The 18,552-nt window shown below is 47.2% G+C and overlaps 1 protein-coding gene across 6 annotated transcripts in view; it reads right to left on the bottom strand.

Annotated features, from left to right (window-relative positions):
• The window catches only part of SHFL (shiftless antiviral inhibitor of ribosomal frameshifting), a 216,422-nt gene extending 197,999 nt beyond the window's left edge, over positions 1-18,423 (bottom strand). For 2 of the 6 annotated variants that reach the window (XR_014520700.1, XM_083482644.1), the window contains exon 1: positions 11,127-11,244. Coding sequence is in view for 1 of the 6 variants with exons in the window: in XM_083482644.1 (XP_083338770.1) it covers positions 11,127-11,156 (30 nt within the window). In the remaining 5 variants the exon portion in view is untranslated. Of the gene's footprint in view, positions 1-11,126; positions 11,291-13,073; positions 13,166-13,625; positions 13,715-14,269; positions 14,359-18,046 lie in introns of those variants that run through there. The other 4 variants (XR_014520701.1, XR_014520702.1, XR_014520703.1 and 1 more) reach the window with 4 other exon arrangements.
• Positions 18,424-18,552: the final 129 nt, after the last annotated feature.

The following is an 18,552-nucleotide window of genomic DNA, read 5'->3' on the forward strand; positions in this document are numbered from 1 at the left end:
AAAGCTTGCATAGCTTAGCCAGGGTTGTTTCTAAAGTCCACTCCTTTCATTGGGGCTAAGCTAGACGTGACACAAAACCCAACTTTAACAACCACATCAGGTTTGAAACAAACAAACAGTTGTGTGTGTGCGTCATTTAACACTTTCATCCCAGGCTGTGGCAGTTACAAACCCCACTCCCACATCTTTAGTGGAGAAATAATGAAGGCCCAAAAGGCAAATTGAGAGGCATCTAAGGAAATTGATGTAGCTGCATAAGGGGCTGACAGATGAGCTGAGAGTTAAAAAGGCCATGTATAGGAAATGGAAGAAAGGGGAAATCACAAAGGAGAAGTATACATGAGTAGCCAACAGTTGCAGGGTGCAGGCCAGGCTGGCTAAAGCTCTGATGAACTCAGGCTTGCAAGAGAGGTTAAAAAATAATAAAGGTTTCTTAAGCTGTGTCCGAAGCAGAGGAAGAACAAGCAAGTGGAAGGTCCTCTACATGAAGTACCGAAGGCGGAGTAATGCTATTAGGTGACAAAGCGAAGGCAGAACTAACTATTCGACACCTACTCTGCCTCTGTCTTCACCCAAAAGGAAAGTGATGCCAAACCTGGTGTTAAGAGAATAAATAATGTAAGGGGAGGGCTATGGTCCAAGATAGGAAAAGAGGTAGTAAGTGAACACCTAGCTACCATATTTTTCCCTCTATAAGACGCACCCAACCATAAGACGCACCTAGTTTTAGAGGAGGAGAACAATATTCTCTCCCTCTCTGCACAGGGGCTCCATTTCTCCTCCCGCTTCGCTGAAGGGGTGCTGCGCAGAGAGGGAGCGCTGTGAAGCGCCTCTCCACGGCTTGAGGGATAGCCGTGCCAAGCCTCTTCAGGGGAGGGGGAGCGTTCCTCCCATTGCCCTGAAGAGGCTTTGCGTGGCTATCCCTGAAGCCTGGAGAGCAAGAGGGATCGGTGCACACTGATCCTGGCTTCAGCGATAACTGCGTAGCCTGCATTCCCTCCATAAGACGCACCTTACTTTTTAGGAGGGGAAAAGTGCATCTTTTAGAGCGAAAAATGCGGTACTTTAAATGAATTTGAATCTCCAGGGCCTGATGAGCTGCATCCAAGGGTACTAAAGGAGCTCGCGGATGTAATCTCAGAGCCTTTGTCTATGATTTGAGAATTTTTGGAGAACAGGTGAGGTTCCTGCAGACTAGAGGAGGGCAAATGTTGTCCCCATCTTCAAAAGGGGGTTGGGGAGAAGACCCAGGTAACTACCGACCAGTGAGCTTGACATTGATACCAAGAAAGGTCCTAGAACAGATAATTCAACAGTCAGTCTGTGAGCACCTAGAAAAGGATGATGTGATTACTAAGACCCAGCATGAGTTTCTCAAAAATAAGTCATGCCATATGAATCTCATTTCTTTTTTTGATGGACTTACAAGCTTGGAGAATGGGGTGACATAGTGTCTCTTGATTTTAGTAAGGCTTTTGACAAAATCCCCCATGATTATTCATGCAGAGAAGCTGCTAAAATGTGGGATGAACTGTTTGGTGGATTTGTAGCTGGCTGGCTGACTGAACACAAAGGTTACTAGTTCCTCGTTATCCTGGCGAAAAGTGACAAGTGGGGTGCCGCAGGGTTCTGTCCTGGGCCCCTTGTTGTTCAAGGTCTTTATAAATGACTTGGATGAAGGAACTGAAGGATGCTCATCAAATTTGCAGATGACGCCAAGCTGGGAGGGGTAACAAATGCCACAGAAGACAATCGGAATTCAAAGTGACCGTTAACAGATTGGAGAACTGGGCTCAAGCTAACAAAATGAATTTCCATAGGGACAAATATAAGGTTCTGCACTTATGCAGGAAGAACCAGATGCAAAAATATAAGATGGGGACACCTGGTTTACAAGTAGTACATGTGAAAAGGATCTAGGAACCTTGGTGGACTACAAGCTTAACATGAGTCAACAGGGTGATGCAGTAGCAAAATAAGCTAATGTTATTCTACGCTACATAAACAGAAGTCTAGTGTCCGGATCAAGTGAAGTAATAGTACCACTCTCTTCTGCCATAGTCAGACGCCTGCATTGCAGGGGGTCAGATTAGATTACCCTTGGGGTCCCTTCCAACTCTACAGTTCTATGGTTCTATAGCAGCTCTGTGCATATAATTTAAGTTGGAATGGCAGAAAGGGAGAAATTGCACCTTCTATTACTGTTATTATTTTAAACCCTGAAGTGATGGCTATCAGCGTGTTAAATCCATCTTTAGCAAATGTGGTGAATTCCAGACGTTGCTAAACTTAAACTCCCATCACCCTGACCATTTAGCCATGCTGGGTGGGGCTGATGGGAGTTGGAGTTCTACAACATCTGGAGAGCCTAGGCAAATGTCCCACATGTATGAAAATGTAATTTAGGAGCACAAAAACCCATCATTTCCAGATGTAATTTCCAAGGACAACAGATACCTACTGGAACAGAGGCGTAGCATGGGGGGAACTGGGGAGAGCTGTGGCCCCGGGAGCAATTTTGAGAGGGGGTGCAAACAGGTGCCCCCACAGCAGGCTCCTTCATCAGAACCGGGCTCCGTGGCAGAAGGAGCTGCGCCTTGGATGCGGCGCCTGTGCCTGATGAAGCTCCGCCACCCGGGTCAGGCCTGACGGGGGGAGGAGAGCAGGCGAGTGGGTGGCAGCCAGGGCACCCAGCGCCCAGCGGCAGCAGCTCTGCAGTGACCTGCAGAGAGCACCCTCCTCAGCCGCAGTGAGGTGCGCTGAGCCACAGTAGCTCTGTTGAGGGGTCAGGTCTGACCCAGTGATGGACAGCAGGAGAGTCAGCAGCAATGCTGTTACCCACCCTCCTTGGCTGCGAGGCACCATGCGCCCGGCTGCAGTAGCTCCACTACCGGGTCACGTTTGACTTGGCAGCAGAGAGCATCTCACATCAGCCCCAGCAAGGCGTGCCCGTCCCCAGCAGCTCTGCCTCCATGGCCGAGTCAGGCCTGACCCAGTGGCAGAGAGCAGGGAGGGAGTGGGCAGCAGCTTCCCTGCCCCTCTCCTACCCTGTACTGTGGCACGCAGGCGGGTGCCCTCTACGCCCTGCCCCCCTTGGGGCTTCACTGCTGTACTGGAAACCTGATAGTAGACAGATACACTCACACACACCCTAACAGACGGCTTGCCACCCTTCATCTGAGTATCACAGGGCGGTTCACAAATAAAAATACAAAATGACAATACAAAATAAATAACAAAACAAAAACAAGCCAATAACCCTGCTCCCACAAACACATTTAAAGGGCCCTAGAATGTTAATAAGATGAATGCCTGGTTAAAGATAAATATTTTTGCCTGGCACCTGAAGATATGTAATGAAGGCACCAGGCGAACCTTATCACTAGGCAGGCAGCCCTGCTGGCAAGCAAGGGCAACTTTGTTTGAGATTGCATCAGCATTGCACAAGGGATACTCCTCCTACCTTTGCCCCCATGCCTTCAGTTTGCACAAGATAAACATGACCTCAAGAGTCTCCATGACACCATCCTCATGCAACAGCAGTGGAAAATTGCTCACAGTTTGCTGAAGCTCTTAGAAATAGAACATGTGGCAGACCACAGTATATTGTGTAGGGAGGGATGTCATGCTGAGGCTCTATGTTCACTGCACTTAAACATCTGCTGTGCTGATGGCTCTTTTGCTCATGCCAGAGGTTTCTGTTTCTAATGAAACCAAAGGTCTGGAGGGGGAAGCCATGGGGTAGCTCAGGGGTAGGCAACCTAAGGCCTGGGGGCCGGATGTGGCCCAGTCGCCTTCTCAATCCAGCCAGCGGACAGTCCAAGAATCAGCGCGTTTTTGCATGAGTAGAATGTGTGCTTTTATTTAAAATGCATCTCTGGGTTATTTGTGGACCATAGGAATTCGTTTAAATTTTTTTTCAAAATATAGTCCGGCCCACCACTTGGTCTGAGGGACGGTGGAGCAGCCCACAGCTGAAAAAGGTTGCTGACCCCTGGGCAAGCCATTTGCATTTGAGATATTTGCCCATGCAAGATTAGAGATTAGCCTGGGTATTGCCAGTCCTGGTACTGTGAAGGCAGCAGAAATTCAGCTTTCCTTGGTGAATGATTTAGATTGTTTTTGTCAGCATGCAGGACACCCAGCTGCCACATTCCAGCCTCTCACACGCCACCAAGGAGTGGTGGCTGCATTTGAGGCACCTTTGCCTTGTTAGAGAACTTAATGCCATGCCATTATAAAATCACAGGAATAGGTCATCTAAACATATACGTGTCCAGAAAACAGCCAACTCCCTGCATGTAACTACAGGTAATACAATAGGAACCCTTCTGCAAATGGCCTTGGCCTATGCAACATAACTCAGTTATATGGTAACAAAGTATCCAGATGTGTCTATTTACAGTGGATATTTTCACTTAGCCTTATTTCTCTATGAACCAACCAATTTCTTGATGAAATATACCTTTCACCAGTGTTATAAGAACACTAAGGTATCAAATATAAAATAAATGTTCATAAATGCACAAGGTAGACACATATGTCTGAAACAGTACAGGAGAGCAATCATGAAGCTTATCTTGAATTTTAATTACCCCAAATATTTCCGCTGAGGAAGGAAATATATTGGAGAAACCTTTCCCAGTAGTTCTTTTCCCTTACAAATCCTGTCAAGGGCATATCTGTGTATGAACAGGGTGGGCCTGTGACCTGGATTCAAGAACTAAAGTATTTGCCATCTCAGAAGAATGGCCAGGCTGCTGCCCAGGTAATACAATCAGTGAAACATTATCAGATATCCCAGCAAACAGGAGAGAAGCTAAACACTCAGATTTCTGTGATGTATGTATGATGCTTTTAGGGTGATCTTTGTTGGGCAATGTCTAAAGTCTTTAAAGGTTTCTGCGCGCTTGTTCTTGGTCTCTCACCGCCTTGAAAGGGGGGTGGGGACTCTATCGCAACAGAAAAATAAAGATCTGCCTTGCTTTCACTGGATTCTGCCTCCATCCATTCTTCCCTGACCGATCATGGACTTAGGGGACTCAGAACAAAAGGGCAGCAAAAGCCAAGCCCCAATTTTTCTACATCACTAGTAAGACCTGTGCTAAAATAGTAGAGAGCAATACAGCAGCCACGTCTGACCCCTAGGCAGCCTTGAGACTCTAGTCACAAAGCAGGAAATCCTGAGCCTCTCCTCTGTGAAATGTGTAACGAGTATTGATAACTATCCAAGCAGACTTGTCAAAAGAGCAGATATCTATGCATAATCTGTGAAAATGGATTCTGGAGTCAAGATATTCACTGTTTCAAAGGAATGGCCCAGACTGGCCAGGAAAAGGCAATCAGTAAACTTTCTCTGATATCTTGACAGACAGGAGACAAGCCATACATTCAAATTTCTGTTGTAGACCGCCTCTTTCTGTGATGCCTGTATAATGCTTTTTGGTAGTCTTTGGGCAATTTCTGAAGCCTTTAAAAGCTGTTACACATCTTTGTTCTGGGTCCTCACCTCCAAGCAATCGGGGTGGGGTGACTCTGAAAAATCTTCCTTGCTTTCAATTGGTTCCTCTCTCCATACTATCTTCTCGACTGATAATGAACTTAGGGGATACTTGGTCCCTTAAAGGGAAAGCTGGACTGTAAAAGCCAAACCCCATTTTTCTATAACAGCCTTGCTTCCAAATAATGGATTCTCCATGGCTGCCATTTAGCATTGTGTGTGAAAGAAGCCAGTGAGCCGACCTTTTCTGCTTGTAGGTATTTGAACAGCTGAACACTCTGTGGCAGGAATTTGTGGGGGGGGGGCCTCCAGCAGATATCATGCACATGCAGCCCACTGCCAAAATCAGCATAATCACTTTTGTGACTTTTGTGATTTGTCCCAACAAAACACTTCATCACAGTTTCTTCCTATCTATTCGAAGGGCCTCTGGTGCACAATACCAAATGTAACAATTCACTGACAAATGTATCTATGTACTGGCTCCCTGGGAAAACTTCAGAAATTCATATAGACATGTGAGCTCAGCTATTCAGCAGCCCCTCTGCCCACTGGCAGAGGAAGAGGAGTGCGGGGAGAGCGTACCGCCCCCAGCAGCGCGATCGCCAGGGTGCCATTGCGGCTGCCCCCCTGCCTGCGCTGGGCATGGCCCCCCGCGCAGGTGGCACACCTCGCCCTCGGAGCATGAAGCTCCGCCACTGCCTCTGCCTGAGTGATAATTCCTGGCATCCTGATACCTGAGTGCCAGACAGGTGGCCATTCCAGAAATAACAAACCCAGATGAAGATAAAAGGGTGTGATTAACTTGGTTGGGAAACAGGGAAATGTAAATATCTCTTTTGCTTCAGTTGATGGGTGTGTGGTGGAGGGCAAGGGGAGGAATTGGGCAGGGTCCAGGATGCTCAGATTACTGCCACCAGACCTCCCCTTTCATGATGTAACCATGATGTATTAGTGATGTAGTTTGGGGGGGGATGTAACATGGGTATTAGCAGCTAATAAAAGTTTGGGTTCTCTTTTGTTTGGGGCTTCCATCTTGTTTCACCTGGTGGCAGGTGGGAGTCCTGTGGCAACAGTCTTCAATAAAGGCTGCTGTTTGCTCTGGTATTCCTGGCTGGTGTCCTTGTTTTTTGTCCAAGGGAGCCCTCAGATTTCTCTGTTAACAACTCTATACAGCTAATAAACATGGTCAAACAGTAGTTTTGCATTCCAAACATTCATAATTTCTTGTTGCTAACACATGAGCTTTCAAAGTTATATGATCAGTACCCCTCAGTCAGCTGCACAGCAAGAAAAAGCTAAAGTGACTGAAAAGTTTTTATTGGTGACTGTTTTCCCAGCACTATTGCTTAAAAACTGGTTGGTAATGCTGGTAGTTGTTATAAGAATTCTAAGGTCCCAAATATAAAATAAACATTCATAAATGTACAAGGCAAACACATACATAAGTATATAAGCCACGTGTCTGAAATAGTACAGGAGAGCAGTCCTGAAGTCATTTTGACTCTCCCAAACCATTTTGACTCTCCCAAATTGACCTCAAATATTTCTCTGCAAGGAGGAAGAAATGAGAAAGCCTCTCCATTGTCTTTTGCCTACCTGTCTTAAGGGTGTATTTGTGTATGAATAGGGTGAGCCTGTGACCTGGATACAGGAATTAAAAAGCATTTACCATCACAAAAGAATGGCCAGGCTGCCCAGGTAAAGCAATCAGTGACCATTGTCAGGTATCCTGGCAGACAGGATTTCTGCTGTAGACCGCCTCCTGTTGATGTATTTCTGCAGGAGACCGCTTCCTTCTGTGATGTATGTATGATGTTTTTTGGGGTGGTCTTGAGCTACAGAGTGGGCAATTTCGAAAGTCTATATAAGGACTTACACACCATCATTCTGGATTCCTCCTCCCTCCTGTGTGGGATGAGCGGGGGAGCCTGTTCCAACAGTTTAATAAAGATCAAGCTTACTAACTGCTTTGCTTCTCAATATACTCTGGTTGGCCTTTGTTATTTTCTCCTACCAATAAGGCACCCACTTAAGGACTCTATATGGGCTCTTGGGTACCCCATAAGGGAAAAAGAGCCATTTTTTCTTATAACATAGTGAAAGCAGAGGTTTTGCCATTTCTCTCCTGTCCCTGAAATCATGTGCTTGTGTTGTAAATACATTGCAATTTTAAATTTTTGAGGGCAGGCCTACTTGTTATGAGGCAAAGATGTGATTCCTAACCTTATAATATTAACGGAGGAGCACTCACAGAGCAGAATCAGCAAGGAGGGGGATGGCTAATCCTCTCCTGCTCACAGCTTCTCTCCCACCACCCTAGATATTGTTCCCTTAGCAGGATCTCCTTATTCAAAGACAAAAATAATCACTATTTGGAAGGGGGTAGGCAGGTGCCTGGGAAGAGGGGAGAAATGATAGATGTGGGAAGGGGTTGAATGCCTTCTCTCTTATTTTACCACCAACTGCCTAATCTGTGTTTGGGAAACACGCAGACCTGTCCTCAATACAACAATAATCTGAGCGGGGGGGGGGGGTGCATTACTTCCTCCAGGCTGCTTGGAGGGCTGTAGCACACGTGCTGAAGGCACAGGGTCTCTAGGTCCATCTTCGGCATCACCAGGGCCTGAGACCCTGGAGAGCTGCTGCCAGTCAGTGATTGACTCACGGTCTGACTCAGGGTGTACTCGCACTGCCTTAGACAGCAGTGAAGGGGACACTGACAGGGCAAGGATGTCTTTATGCAAAGGTGTTCACACATTGGCTTAGACTAAGGTTATTAGATGTCCCCATTTGCCAGGGACAGTCCCCGGATTTACAAATCAGTCCCCTGACAAAATGCATCTATTTATTAGGAAGTTGAAAAGTGTTCCCAGATTCATTGAAAAAAATCTGGTAACCTTAGCTTAGACCAGGGGTCAGCAACGTTTTTTGAGGCCAGGCCAGTCCACTCACCGGCAGATCTCTCAGTGGGCCGGAGCATGCGCACCCATGCGTGCGCTCAAGCTATTTCCGGCACACCTCCAGGACAGAGGAGAACCCATGCGCACACTATTTCCAGCACTCTACCGACTGGGAAGTCAGTCCCCACTGCAAGAAAAAAAATGGCGCCGCGGGGGGGGGGAGCACAGAACCCCCATGCCGATCCACAGAACGGCCATGGGCCGGTTCCAGGAAGCTCATGGGCCGGAAGTGGCCCATGAGCCTTAGGTTGCCAACCTCTGGCTTAGACAGCTTAAGGTTGGAAGGTGGTGTTAGGCTGTATGCCTCAGTCCCTTTCAATTCTTGGATCCAGCAAGTGTAACCCCATCAAGAGCAGGCAACCTCCCAGGCATCTAGTCTAGGGAACCACCCACTAACAGTGCCACAGTCTGATCTGGATTGAGCTTCAGTTTGTTGGCTCTCATCCAGTTCATTACCGAGGCAAGTTACTAGTCCAGCACTTCCACTGCCTCACCTGCAGATGTAAAGGAGAAGTAGAGGTGAGTGTCATCCGCATACTGCTGACAACATACTCCAAACCTCTGGATAACCCCACCCAGCAGTTTCATGTAGATGTTAAACAACATGGGGGATAGGACTGAGCCCTGCAGAACCCCACATTGAAGTTTCCACAGAGCTGGAAAGCATTCCCCAAGCAACACCGTCTGGGAATGACCATCTAAGTAGGACTGGAAACAGTGCCACCTACCCCTAGTTCAGACAGCCACTCTAGAAGGATACCATGGTCAATGGTATTGAAAGCCACTGAAAGGTCAAGGAGAATTAACAGGGACATGTTTCCCTTGTCTCTCTCTCGACAGAGGTCATCATATAGGGTGACCAAAGCAGTTTCTCTGTGAAAACTGGGCCTAAACCCAGACTGAAATGGATCTAGAAAATCAGTTTCCTCCAAGAGCACCTGGATTAATGAAGTTTAACTATGGTTAGGCATGCTGTCTGAACTGGCACATAAAGTTTGTGACTCAGCTTTCATACCAGAAATCATCTTTTGAAATGAGTTTTAATTATGGCTTATGCTAACTATTGACAATCAATAATGGCAAGGAGAGGCAGCTGCTGCACCATGGAGATGGGTGTAAACTTTTCAACTGAGTACTGACAAGATGGAGAAGGGAAGTAGCTGTAATTTGTGATTTAGACCTGTATTTCTTAAAGTTTTGTACTGTTCTAGATTCTGATTAAGACAACACTTTTAATAAAGTGAGCTCTGTCCCATGAACACTTACATCACAATATATTTGCTAGTCTTTAAGGTGCCACAATAACCTTTGCTATTTTTGTGGTGACAGTAACACAGCTATTCCCCCAACCTCCAAGGAATTACATATACTGGTAATTATAACCTGGAGCACAAGCAAATTTCTGCTTTGGAGGCTGTATTTAGTCAAGGCTTCAAATACTAAACTTTTGATATGTAGCACCTTGCTCTTCTTTTACTAGATGTCATGGACTGGCTGGACACAGAGGAATTGTGGGAGGCATCAGCTGAGAGCCTGGGGAGTAGTGGTGGGAAAATGATGAGTGGTCAGAGGGAGAAGACTGGGAGGAGGAGGTATCCAAAACTGAAGGGGCAACAGGGTTTAGTGAGCAGGGAGAGTCTGTGGAACAAAGAAGCCCAGAAGCAGAAGTGGAAGCAAGAGAGGAAACTATTATGTGTGATTTTGTTTGTTGAGCCTTCAATTCCGCTATCTCGCAAGATTTGCATCTTAACTGATACTTTTAACCATGTTTAGAAACATGAACGTTGGCATTTCTGCTGTTCCAAAAGCATTTCAAAATATTGAACATTATTGTTTGCCAGATTTCCATGGTTTGACAACTGATATCTTTTCATCTTGTTTGGGGCAACATTGGAATCTGAAAGCTTCCCGCCACAGATCAAACACATAGGCTGAGAGATATTTTCATCTCCAGCCCATGTAAAACTGGGATTCAGATAGCTAGCCACATATTGTCCACAAACTACCTTTTTGGGAGGTTTGCTCGGTGTCAAATTAAACAAGTCTTCTCTAGCATGCTATTTGAATGGTGATTCCGGATCACAACTAGGATTTTCCTCAGTATTACTTGATGTTTTCTCTCTCTCTCTCTCTCATTTTTCAAACATATATATTCTAGATATATGGGACAGAATGCAATTATTATTAATGGAGAGAATCTCAGTGATAAAGATGAATATTCTCCCAAAAAGGTTTTTATTCCAAACAATTTCAATACTTAATGACACATGATAAAAGTGACCTATGTTGGAAATGTAAGGATGCAACTGGCACATTTTATCATTCATGGTGGTAGCACAAAAATGGAGAACAGATGCAGTACCGTCACGAGAAGACTGGCACCTTAAAATACGTATAGAACTTGCCAGCATGACAGTTTAAGAAAGAGGAGAGTTCTGGGCTGCTTCTCCGCGGGTCCCCCGCCCGCGCCAGAGTTTGACACCGAGGTCCGCCGTCCTCTGCCCGCAGCTAAGTGGAGCCTCCGGACCCGACCAGAGGACGGCTGCTTCTTCGTGCCTGCCTTGCGGGCTGCTAAGGGCGGGCGGCTCCTCTGCCCCAGCTCGGGGGTGTTTCTTCTCCCTCCCTCCCTCCGCCGGGGGCCGCGCAGGGCGACGCCTGCCTACCTCCACCTCGTCGTGCCTTGCCCGGTGCATCGCGCGGCGAGAGGCTCTGCCCGCCCGGATGGTCCGAGGGGGCGACGCGGAGGGCGAAGCGCGCAAAGCCCAGCCCAGCCCAGCCAGCCCAGCGCGCCGCCGACGCCGCCGCTTTCACTTTCGCTCTGCGCGGCGCCGAGAGCCCGCCCCGCAGCAGGGCGGAAGGGCCCGCTTCCCGGTCGCCCGGAGAGCGCGTTTCTCGAGGGCAGGAGAGGCACTGGGAGGCCGGCTACCCCGCTGCAACTCCTCTCCTCGGCGCCCCGACCTCCAAGAGGGGCAGCTTCCCTTCTGGCCCCGCAGCTCCGCCCCGGGGGGTCTGCTGCTACCTGTGGAAGTTTGGCTTTCTCGTCGGCGTGCTTGTGCTTCGCGCCACTAGCGAAGTCGCCTCTCTTCCTGCTGCGCCGACACTTGCGAGCCATTAGGCGGTTTCCTTTCTTCTGCTTCGCACCCTCAGCCCCCCCCCCCCGCCATACGATTATCAACTCCTGAATACATTGATTACATTTGTTTTAACCCACTCTTAGTCCCAGGAGCTTCGGACATCACACCTTGTTCTGACTCCCCTCCAGACCCCATTTATCGCCCGAACAGCCCTATGAGGTCGGCTAGGCTGGGAGATAGCGGTCACTGAGTTTCATGAAGGCTCCATCAGAATTTGAACTTGGGTCTCTCTGGTCCTAACACAACATGCTGTTCACAATAGCATCCTGGGTCTTTATTTTATTTTTAATTCACCCTACGCAAAACAAAATATTAATTGCCCTTCAGTCAAAATTCCAAGTTTTATCACACACAGAGGAAAAGGAGGAGGTTGAGTCATCCTTCTATTTAATTAGTTTTCATTGCCTATTAGAATCATGCATATCTACTCAAAAGTAAGTCACATTGGTTTCAGTGGACCTTACTCCCATGAAAATGTGTCTAGGACTGCAGTGAGCATTTAAATACTGATTTGGTTAATTTAGTATGGTGTTTTATCTCCCACTTTGCCTTTTAACTGGCTTACAGTGGTACCTCAGGTTACATATGCTTCAGGTTACATACACTTCAGGTTACATACTCCACTAACCCAGAAATAGTACCTCAGGTTAAGAACTTTGCTTCAGGGCGAGAACAGAAATTGTGCGGCAGCAACAGGAGGCCCCATTAGCTAAAGTTAAGAACAGTTAAGGTTAAGAACGGACCTCTGGAAAGAATTAAGTACTTAACCCAAAGTACCACTGCATTTTGTTATAGTGTACATGATGCATTGTATATTGTTAGCTGCCTTGGAGAGGTAGAATTTTACTAAAACTTTGAAAATAATTTTTATTAGTTTTCAATTACAACAATCCAGTAATAGCCTCATTACAATGCCAAATTATAATACAATTAACAATACGAATCATTGAGATGCCAAATTATACAATTAGGTGGCCCCCCGCATACTAGAATTAATGGTTTGATGACGTTCCTGCTTTCCAAACTCTTATAAATTTCAATTACGCTCCAGTCCAAATACCAATCCTTTGCATGGCAGCTGCAGTTTTAATGACTTCCATTCATAATGACACGTTGAATGATTTCTGCACCTACAGATGAAGCATTCAAACTCTCCTTTCTGTGTGTGGCAATTATTCCATCCATAGTGTTTCTTCCTGTTTCTACCTTGATTCTCAGACTTAATCCATTCCAGAAGTCCATTCCAAAACCAAAGTGTTCCAAACCAAGGCGCACTTTCCCATAGAAAGTAATGCAAAATGGATTAATCCATTCCAGACTTTTAAAAACAACCCCTAAAACAGCAATTTAACATGAATTTTACTATCTAATGAGACCATTGATCCATAAAATGAAAGCAATAATCAATGTAATATACTATAAATTAAATAAGACAGTATTGTAGATGATAAAACAAAATTAGGGTTTTTTTCTTACCTACATTGGTGATATTCATTGTTTGGATGTGGGGCTTTTATCCACTTCCGCAGTCAATCAATCAATCAATCAATCAGTAGCTGAACTGGGTTCTACACAAAACACAAATTAACGGAAAAAGCCTCAAAAACAAAAACGCAAAATAAATAGCAAAAACAAAAGTGCCAAATTTAATCTGTTCCGGAAGTCCGTTTGACTTCTGAAATGTTTGAATACCAAGGCGCAGCTTCTGATTGGTGCAGGCGCCCTGGAAACAATAGCTGACAGCCACACCGGATGCTCGACTTCCGAAAAACGTTCGAAAACCAGAACAATTTCGGGTTCGGCATTTGGGAACCAAGGCGTTTGACTACCAAGGCATTTGAAAACCAAGGTACCACTGTATTATGTCTATCTTTTGTCAATTGTTGCTGTTCTCCAGCATGGAGAATCAAACCTCCCTGCTCAATGTAGGCTTTGCAGTACAGGATGCAACTACAGCATCCCTGACAGCTGGCCATCCTGATGCCTTTGCTTAAATACCTCCAGTAAAGTAGAGCCCACAACTCTTACCTTTAGGAACTTTATCTTCCTTCCTTCCTTCCTATCCCTCTCCCTCTATCCGCTGGCATGTTCCAGCATGCAGTTCAAATGTCACTGTTCTGTAGATAATAAAGATGAAATTTCAAAACCTGATAATGTCCGTATTTTGACACCCTCAATTATTCCCCCTTAACAAATTTTCAGTTTCCACAAAATAATAGGGCCCCATTTGCATGAAACATTTAAAACAGTATATATAATTTGATGGCTGAGCTTCTGGGGGATGGAAGTCCTTCCTCCTCCACACAGGTTGCAAGCCATCGGATTGCTTGTCTAAAATTCTTTAGTAATATCAAATAACGGTTTTTGTTTTGTTTGCTTTAGAGCGTGGAGTTTTACTGCCAGCCTGAGTCAGGATTAGTATGGCTGGAATGGTCTGTATTGATTTCTGCGTTGTGATATACTGCAGGCTTGCTCAACAGTTCTTCCATAAGGTCTTAGAGGATCACAAGTGTGTTTAACCAAAGGTGAACTGTTCCAGAAGCTTTTCTAATGCCATCTTGGTAGTCAATATAATTCCGTTAATTGGTAGTTGTTGTAGCAATGAGCTCATATGTGTTTATATTTACTTGCTTTGATATACACTAATTGGCTTGCTTTGATGCTATCCTTACCTGTGGGCTTGGTGTAGGAATAACGAGGGCGACAAAAGGTTGGAGGCAAGTGAGCTGTGCAGGAGCAAGCTGAAAAGCCAGCCTTGGGGAGCCTCTTTTTATTGGAAAAAGAGGTAGTAAAACCACTCTGAACTTTAATATATTCCCTCTAAACACATTCTGAGCATTAGCAGGTGTTTCCCATAGGCGTTGTGAAAGTGGATTGTGTCTGTGTTATGATGCCCTCCCTATAAAAAATGCTATGAAACAGGGCTGTGTTCTCACCCCAACTCTTTTTGCCATATTATTGTCGCTGTCGATGTCCTATGCCTTCAGCTTGACTGAAAATGGTGTGTACACCATTCAAGGAACAACTGGGTTCTGTTCAACCTAGCACAGTTCCATGCCAAGACTAAAGTGTGGCATGTTCTTATCTGAGAGATATTGTTTACAGATGACGCAGCCTTGACAGCACACACAGAGGCAGCTCTACAGAGACCCAGCAACTGTTTTGCCCAAGCCTGCAGGGAATTTGGTCTTTCCCATCAGCCTTAGAATCATAGAGTTGGAAGAGACCACAAGGGCCATCGAGCCCAACCCCCTGCCAAGCAGGAAACCCCATCACAGCACTCCTGACATATGGTTGTCAAGCCTCTGCTTAAAGACCTCCAAAGTAGGAGACTCCACCACACTCCTTGGCAGCAAATTCCACTGTCAAACAGCTCTTACTGTCAGGAAGTTCTTCCTAATGTTTAGGTGGAATCTTCTTTCTTGTAGTTTGGATCCATTGCTCCGTGTCCGCTTCTATGGAGCAGCAGAAAACAACCTTTCTCCCTCCTCTATGTGACATCCTTTTATATATTTGAACATGGCTATCATATCACCCCTTAACCTCCTCTTCTCCAGGCTAAACATGCCCAGCTCCCTTAGCCGTTCCTCATAAGGCATCGTTTCCAGGCCTTTGACCATTTTGGTTGCCCTCCTCTGGACACGTTCCAGTTTGTCAGTGTCCTTCTTGAACTGTGGTGCCCAGAACTGGACACAGTACTCCAGGTGAGGTCTGACCAGAGCAGAATACAGTGGCACTATTACTTCCCTTGATCTAGATGCTATACTCCTATTGATGCAGCCCAGAATTGCATTGGCTTTTTTAGCTGCCGCGTCACACTGTTGGCTCATGTCAAGTTTGTGGTCAACCAAGACTCCTAGATCCTTTTCACATGTACTGCTCTCAAGCCAGGTGTCCCCCATCTTGTATTTGTGCCTCTCATTTTTTTTGCCCAAGTGCAATACTTTACATTTCTCCCTGTTAAAATTCATCTTGTTTGTTTTGGCCCAGTTCTCTAATCTGTCAAGGTCGTTTTGAAGTGTGATCCTGTCCTCTGGGGTGTTAGCCACCCCTCCCAGTTTGGTGTCATCTGCAAATTTGATCAGGATGCCCTTGAGTCCATCATCCAAGTCGTTGATAAAGATGTTGAATAAGACCGGGCCCAAGACAGAACCCTGTGGCACCCCACTAGTCACTCTTCTCCAGGATGAAGAGGAACCATTGATGAGCACCCTTTGGGTTCAGTCAGTCAGCCAGTTACAAATCCACTGAGTGGTAGCATAGTGAAGGCCGCATTTTACCAGCTTCTTTACAAGAATATCATGGGACAGTAACTTAGGTCAAGACAGCACCAGCACTCCACATCTGAGGTGGTAGATAATTTTGTTGAACTGGGTTCCTCTCCATTAGCAACCTCTTCATCAGTGCTGAGCTGGACCAGTGTATTGGCAAGGCAGCTACAGCAATAGCCCACCTCTCCAAAAGGGTACAGGAGAATGTGACAGAAGTGAGTCATGGGCAACTTACAATCATCAGGAGTAACACTTCAATGCCTTGTGCATGCACTGAGTCAGGAAGATTTTGGGTATCTCATGGCAGGACAGTTTTTCAAACAAAGATGTGCTCTCCCAAATCCACATTCCCAGCCTGTTCACTCCCCCATCTCAGCAACATCTACACTGACTTGGTCATGTCCACAGAATGGAATATGGCAGGACCCATAGGAGCCTAGCGGCCGAGGTCCCTTCACTCCCCCCAATAAAATGTTTAAGGGGGCTGCCCCCCCAAGTTGAGGGAAATGGTGTGTGTGTGTGCCATGTCATGTGATCAGTTGTGTGGGTATTAGCACAGCTGGCAGGACCCCAAGGACATGCTCTCCAGGGAAAGCTGGCTTCAGGCACCAGGCCCATTGGCAGACCAACTCTGTGTTACAAAAATGTCTGCAAACATGACATAAATGCTGACAACATCAACCCCATCTTGTGGGAATCCCTTGCAGATGACCGCAGTGCTTGGAGACAGATGGTCAAGTTGTTTATCTATAGCAGTGACCAGAGGAAGAATGACCGCTGGGAGGAGTTTAGGGCTGGGCCATAACTGCTTTTGAACATTGTAATATACCACCAGCTAAACACCCTAATATGGAGGTATATTATGATGTTGGAAAGGAGCCAGTGTCAAAGCAGTGGCATGTGAGGCAGGCACGTGCATGCTGCGTTCGCATGTCTAACTCACCCACTGCCTTGACATGGCAGGGGGGGCAAGTGGGCTGCCTCTCCATCCTGGGAGGAAGAGGTAGCCCACTCACGCCTCCCCCCGGCTGTGCCAAGGCAGTGGTGGCAACCAAAACAGCATATGCCACTGCCTTGACAGGTGAGGGGGACTGGCGAGGCTCAGCTGGGGGGCAGGATGACAACCAGCGGCGGGTTGGGGGCTCCGTAAATCTGCTTGGCTGAAGCGAGGGCAGTGGCGCGCTCTTCAGCCAAGCAGTTTAAGGACGTGAAGGAGGAACAAAATGTACACAACTTGTTTCTCCCTCTGCCAGTATGAGAGGCAGATCCCGATGGTGGTTTCACTCAGGGGTTTATTGCTGGTGAAACTGATACCGCTCCCGAGTCCCTCTGCCTCCAGCACTCGACTGCAGCTTGTTTCTCCCTCGGCGTGCTGGACACTGGTACCAGAGGGGCTCAGGAGTTGGCAATATAAATCGGCCAGGCCTAGAGGAGTGCAGAGAGAAAAGCCATGGTGAATCTGTAGCAGCACAACGGGACGCCTTCATCTGTCCCAATTGCAACAAAACATGTATCTCCCATATCATTCTCTACAACTATACAGGAGCTGTTGTCTTTGTCCATGGAGTTTAGTTAGTTTAGGTCCATATAGTTAAAGCTATGGTTTTCCCAGTAGTGATGTATGGAATTGAGAGCTGGACCAGAAAGAAGGCTGATTGCTGAAGAATGGATGCTTTTGAATTCTGGTGCTGGAGGAGACTCTTGAGAGTCCCATGGACTGCAAGAAGATCAAACCGATCCATTCTGAAGGAAATCAGCCCTGAGTGCTCACTGGAAGGAAAGATCCTGAAGCTGAGGCTCCAAGACTTTGGCCCCCTCATGAGAAGAGAAGACTCCCTGGAAAAGACCCTGATGTTGGGAAAGATGGAGGGCACAAGGAGAAGGGGACGGCAGAGGGAAAGATGGTTGGACGGTGTTCTTGAAGCTACGAACATGAGGCAGTGGAAGACAAGAGTGCCTGGCGTGCTCTGGTCCAGGGGGTCACAAAGAGTCGGACACGACTAAAGACTAAACAACAAAGATTGTAACAGGAGCTGCAACCTTACAAGAGTCTGACTTCGCCCCCAAAGGTTCACTCTTCCACTGTCTCCTGAGACAGACAGATGCCAACCAGTATTATCCTAAAACCTTTCACCTATTCATGCAGAGCAGATGCTCTGCCACTGAGGCAGAACTTACCCTTATTTATGTGCTACTCAGTGGCTATGCAATTTATGTACAAAGAAGAGCCCTGTTGGAACAGACCAAAAGCCTTTCACACCCAGCATCTCAATGTGTTCCAGGACATGAGAACAGCAGCCATCTCCCCACCCGTGTCTTAATTCTCGGGCACTGGACGCGTCCAATACGGGGGGGGGGGTGAGGCGGCTGGGCTCTCGCTCGGTGCCACCTGGCAGGTGCGCCTCCCGAGGAGAGAGGGGGCTTTGCAAGATGCGGAGCTGGCCGAGTGACACATTTCTAGGGCCCGCGAGGGCAGCGCCGCCCGCCCTGGAGCCCGACTGCCCGGTTCTGGCGCCGCGGGGTCCGGGCGGCCCAGCCAGGCGGAGCAGCTCCAGCCCCGCCCTCACGCCGCCCGCCCCGCCCCTCATTCGGCCGGAGCCGGAAGCCGCGGGCGGAGCGGCGGGGCGCCTGCGCGGGAGTGCGGCCCTCGCGAGAGCTCCGAGAGGCCGCCCGGCGTTCCCGCC

This window comes from Podarcis liolepis (assembly GCF_965112155.1).
Source record: "Podarcis liolepis genome assembly, chromosome: 17".
Lineage (NCBI taxonomy): Eukaryota > Metazoa > Chordata > Lepidosauria > Squamata > Lacertidae > Podarcis > Podarcis liolepis.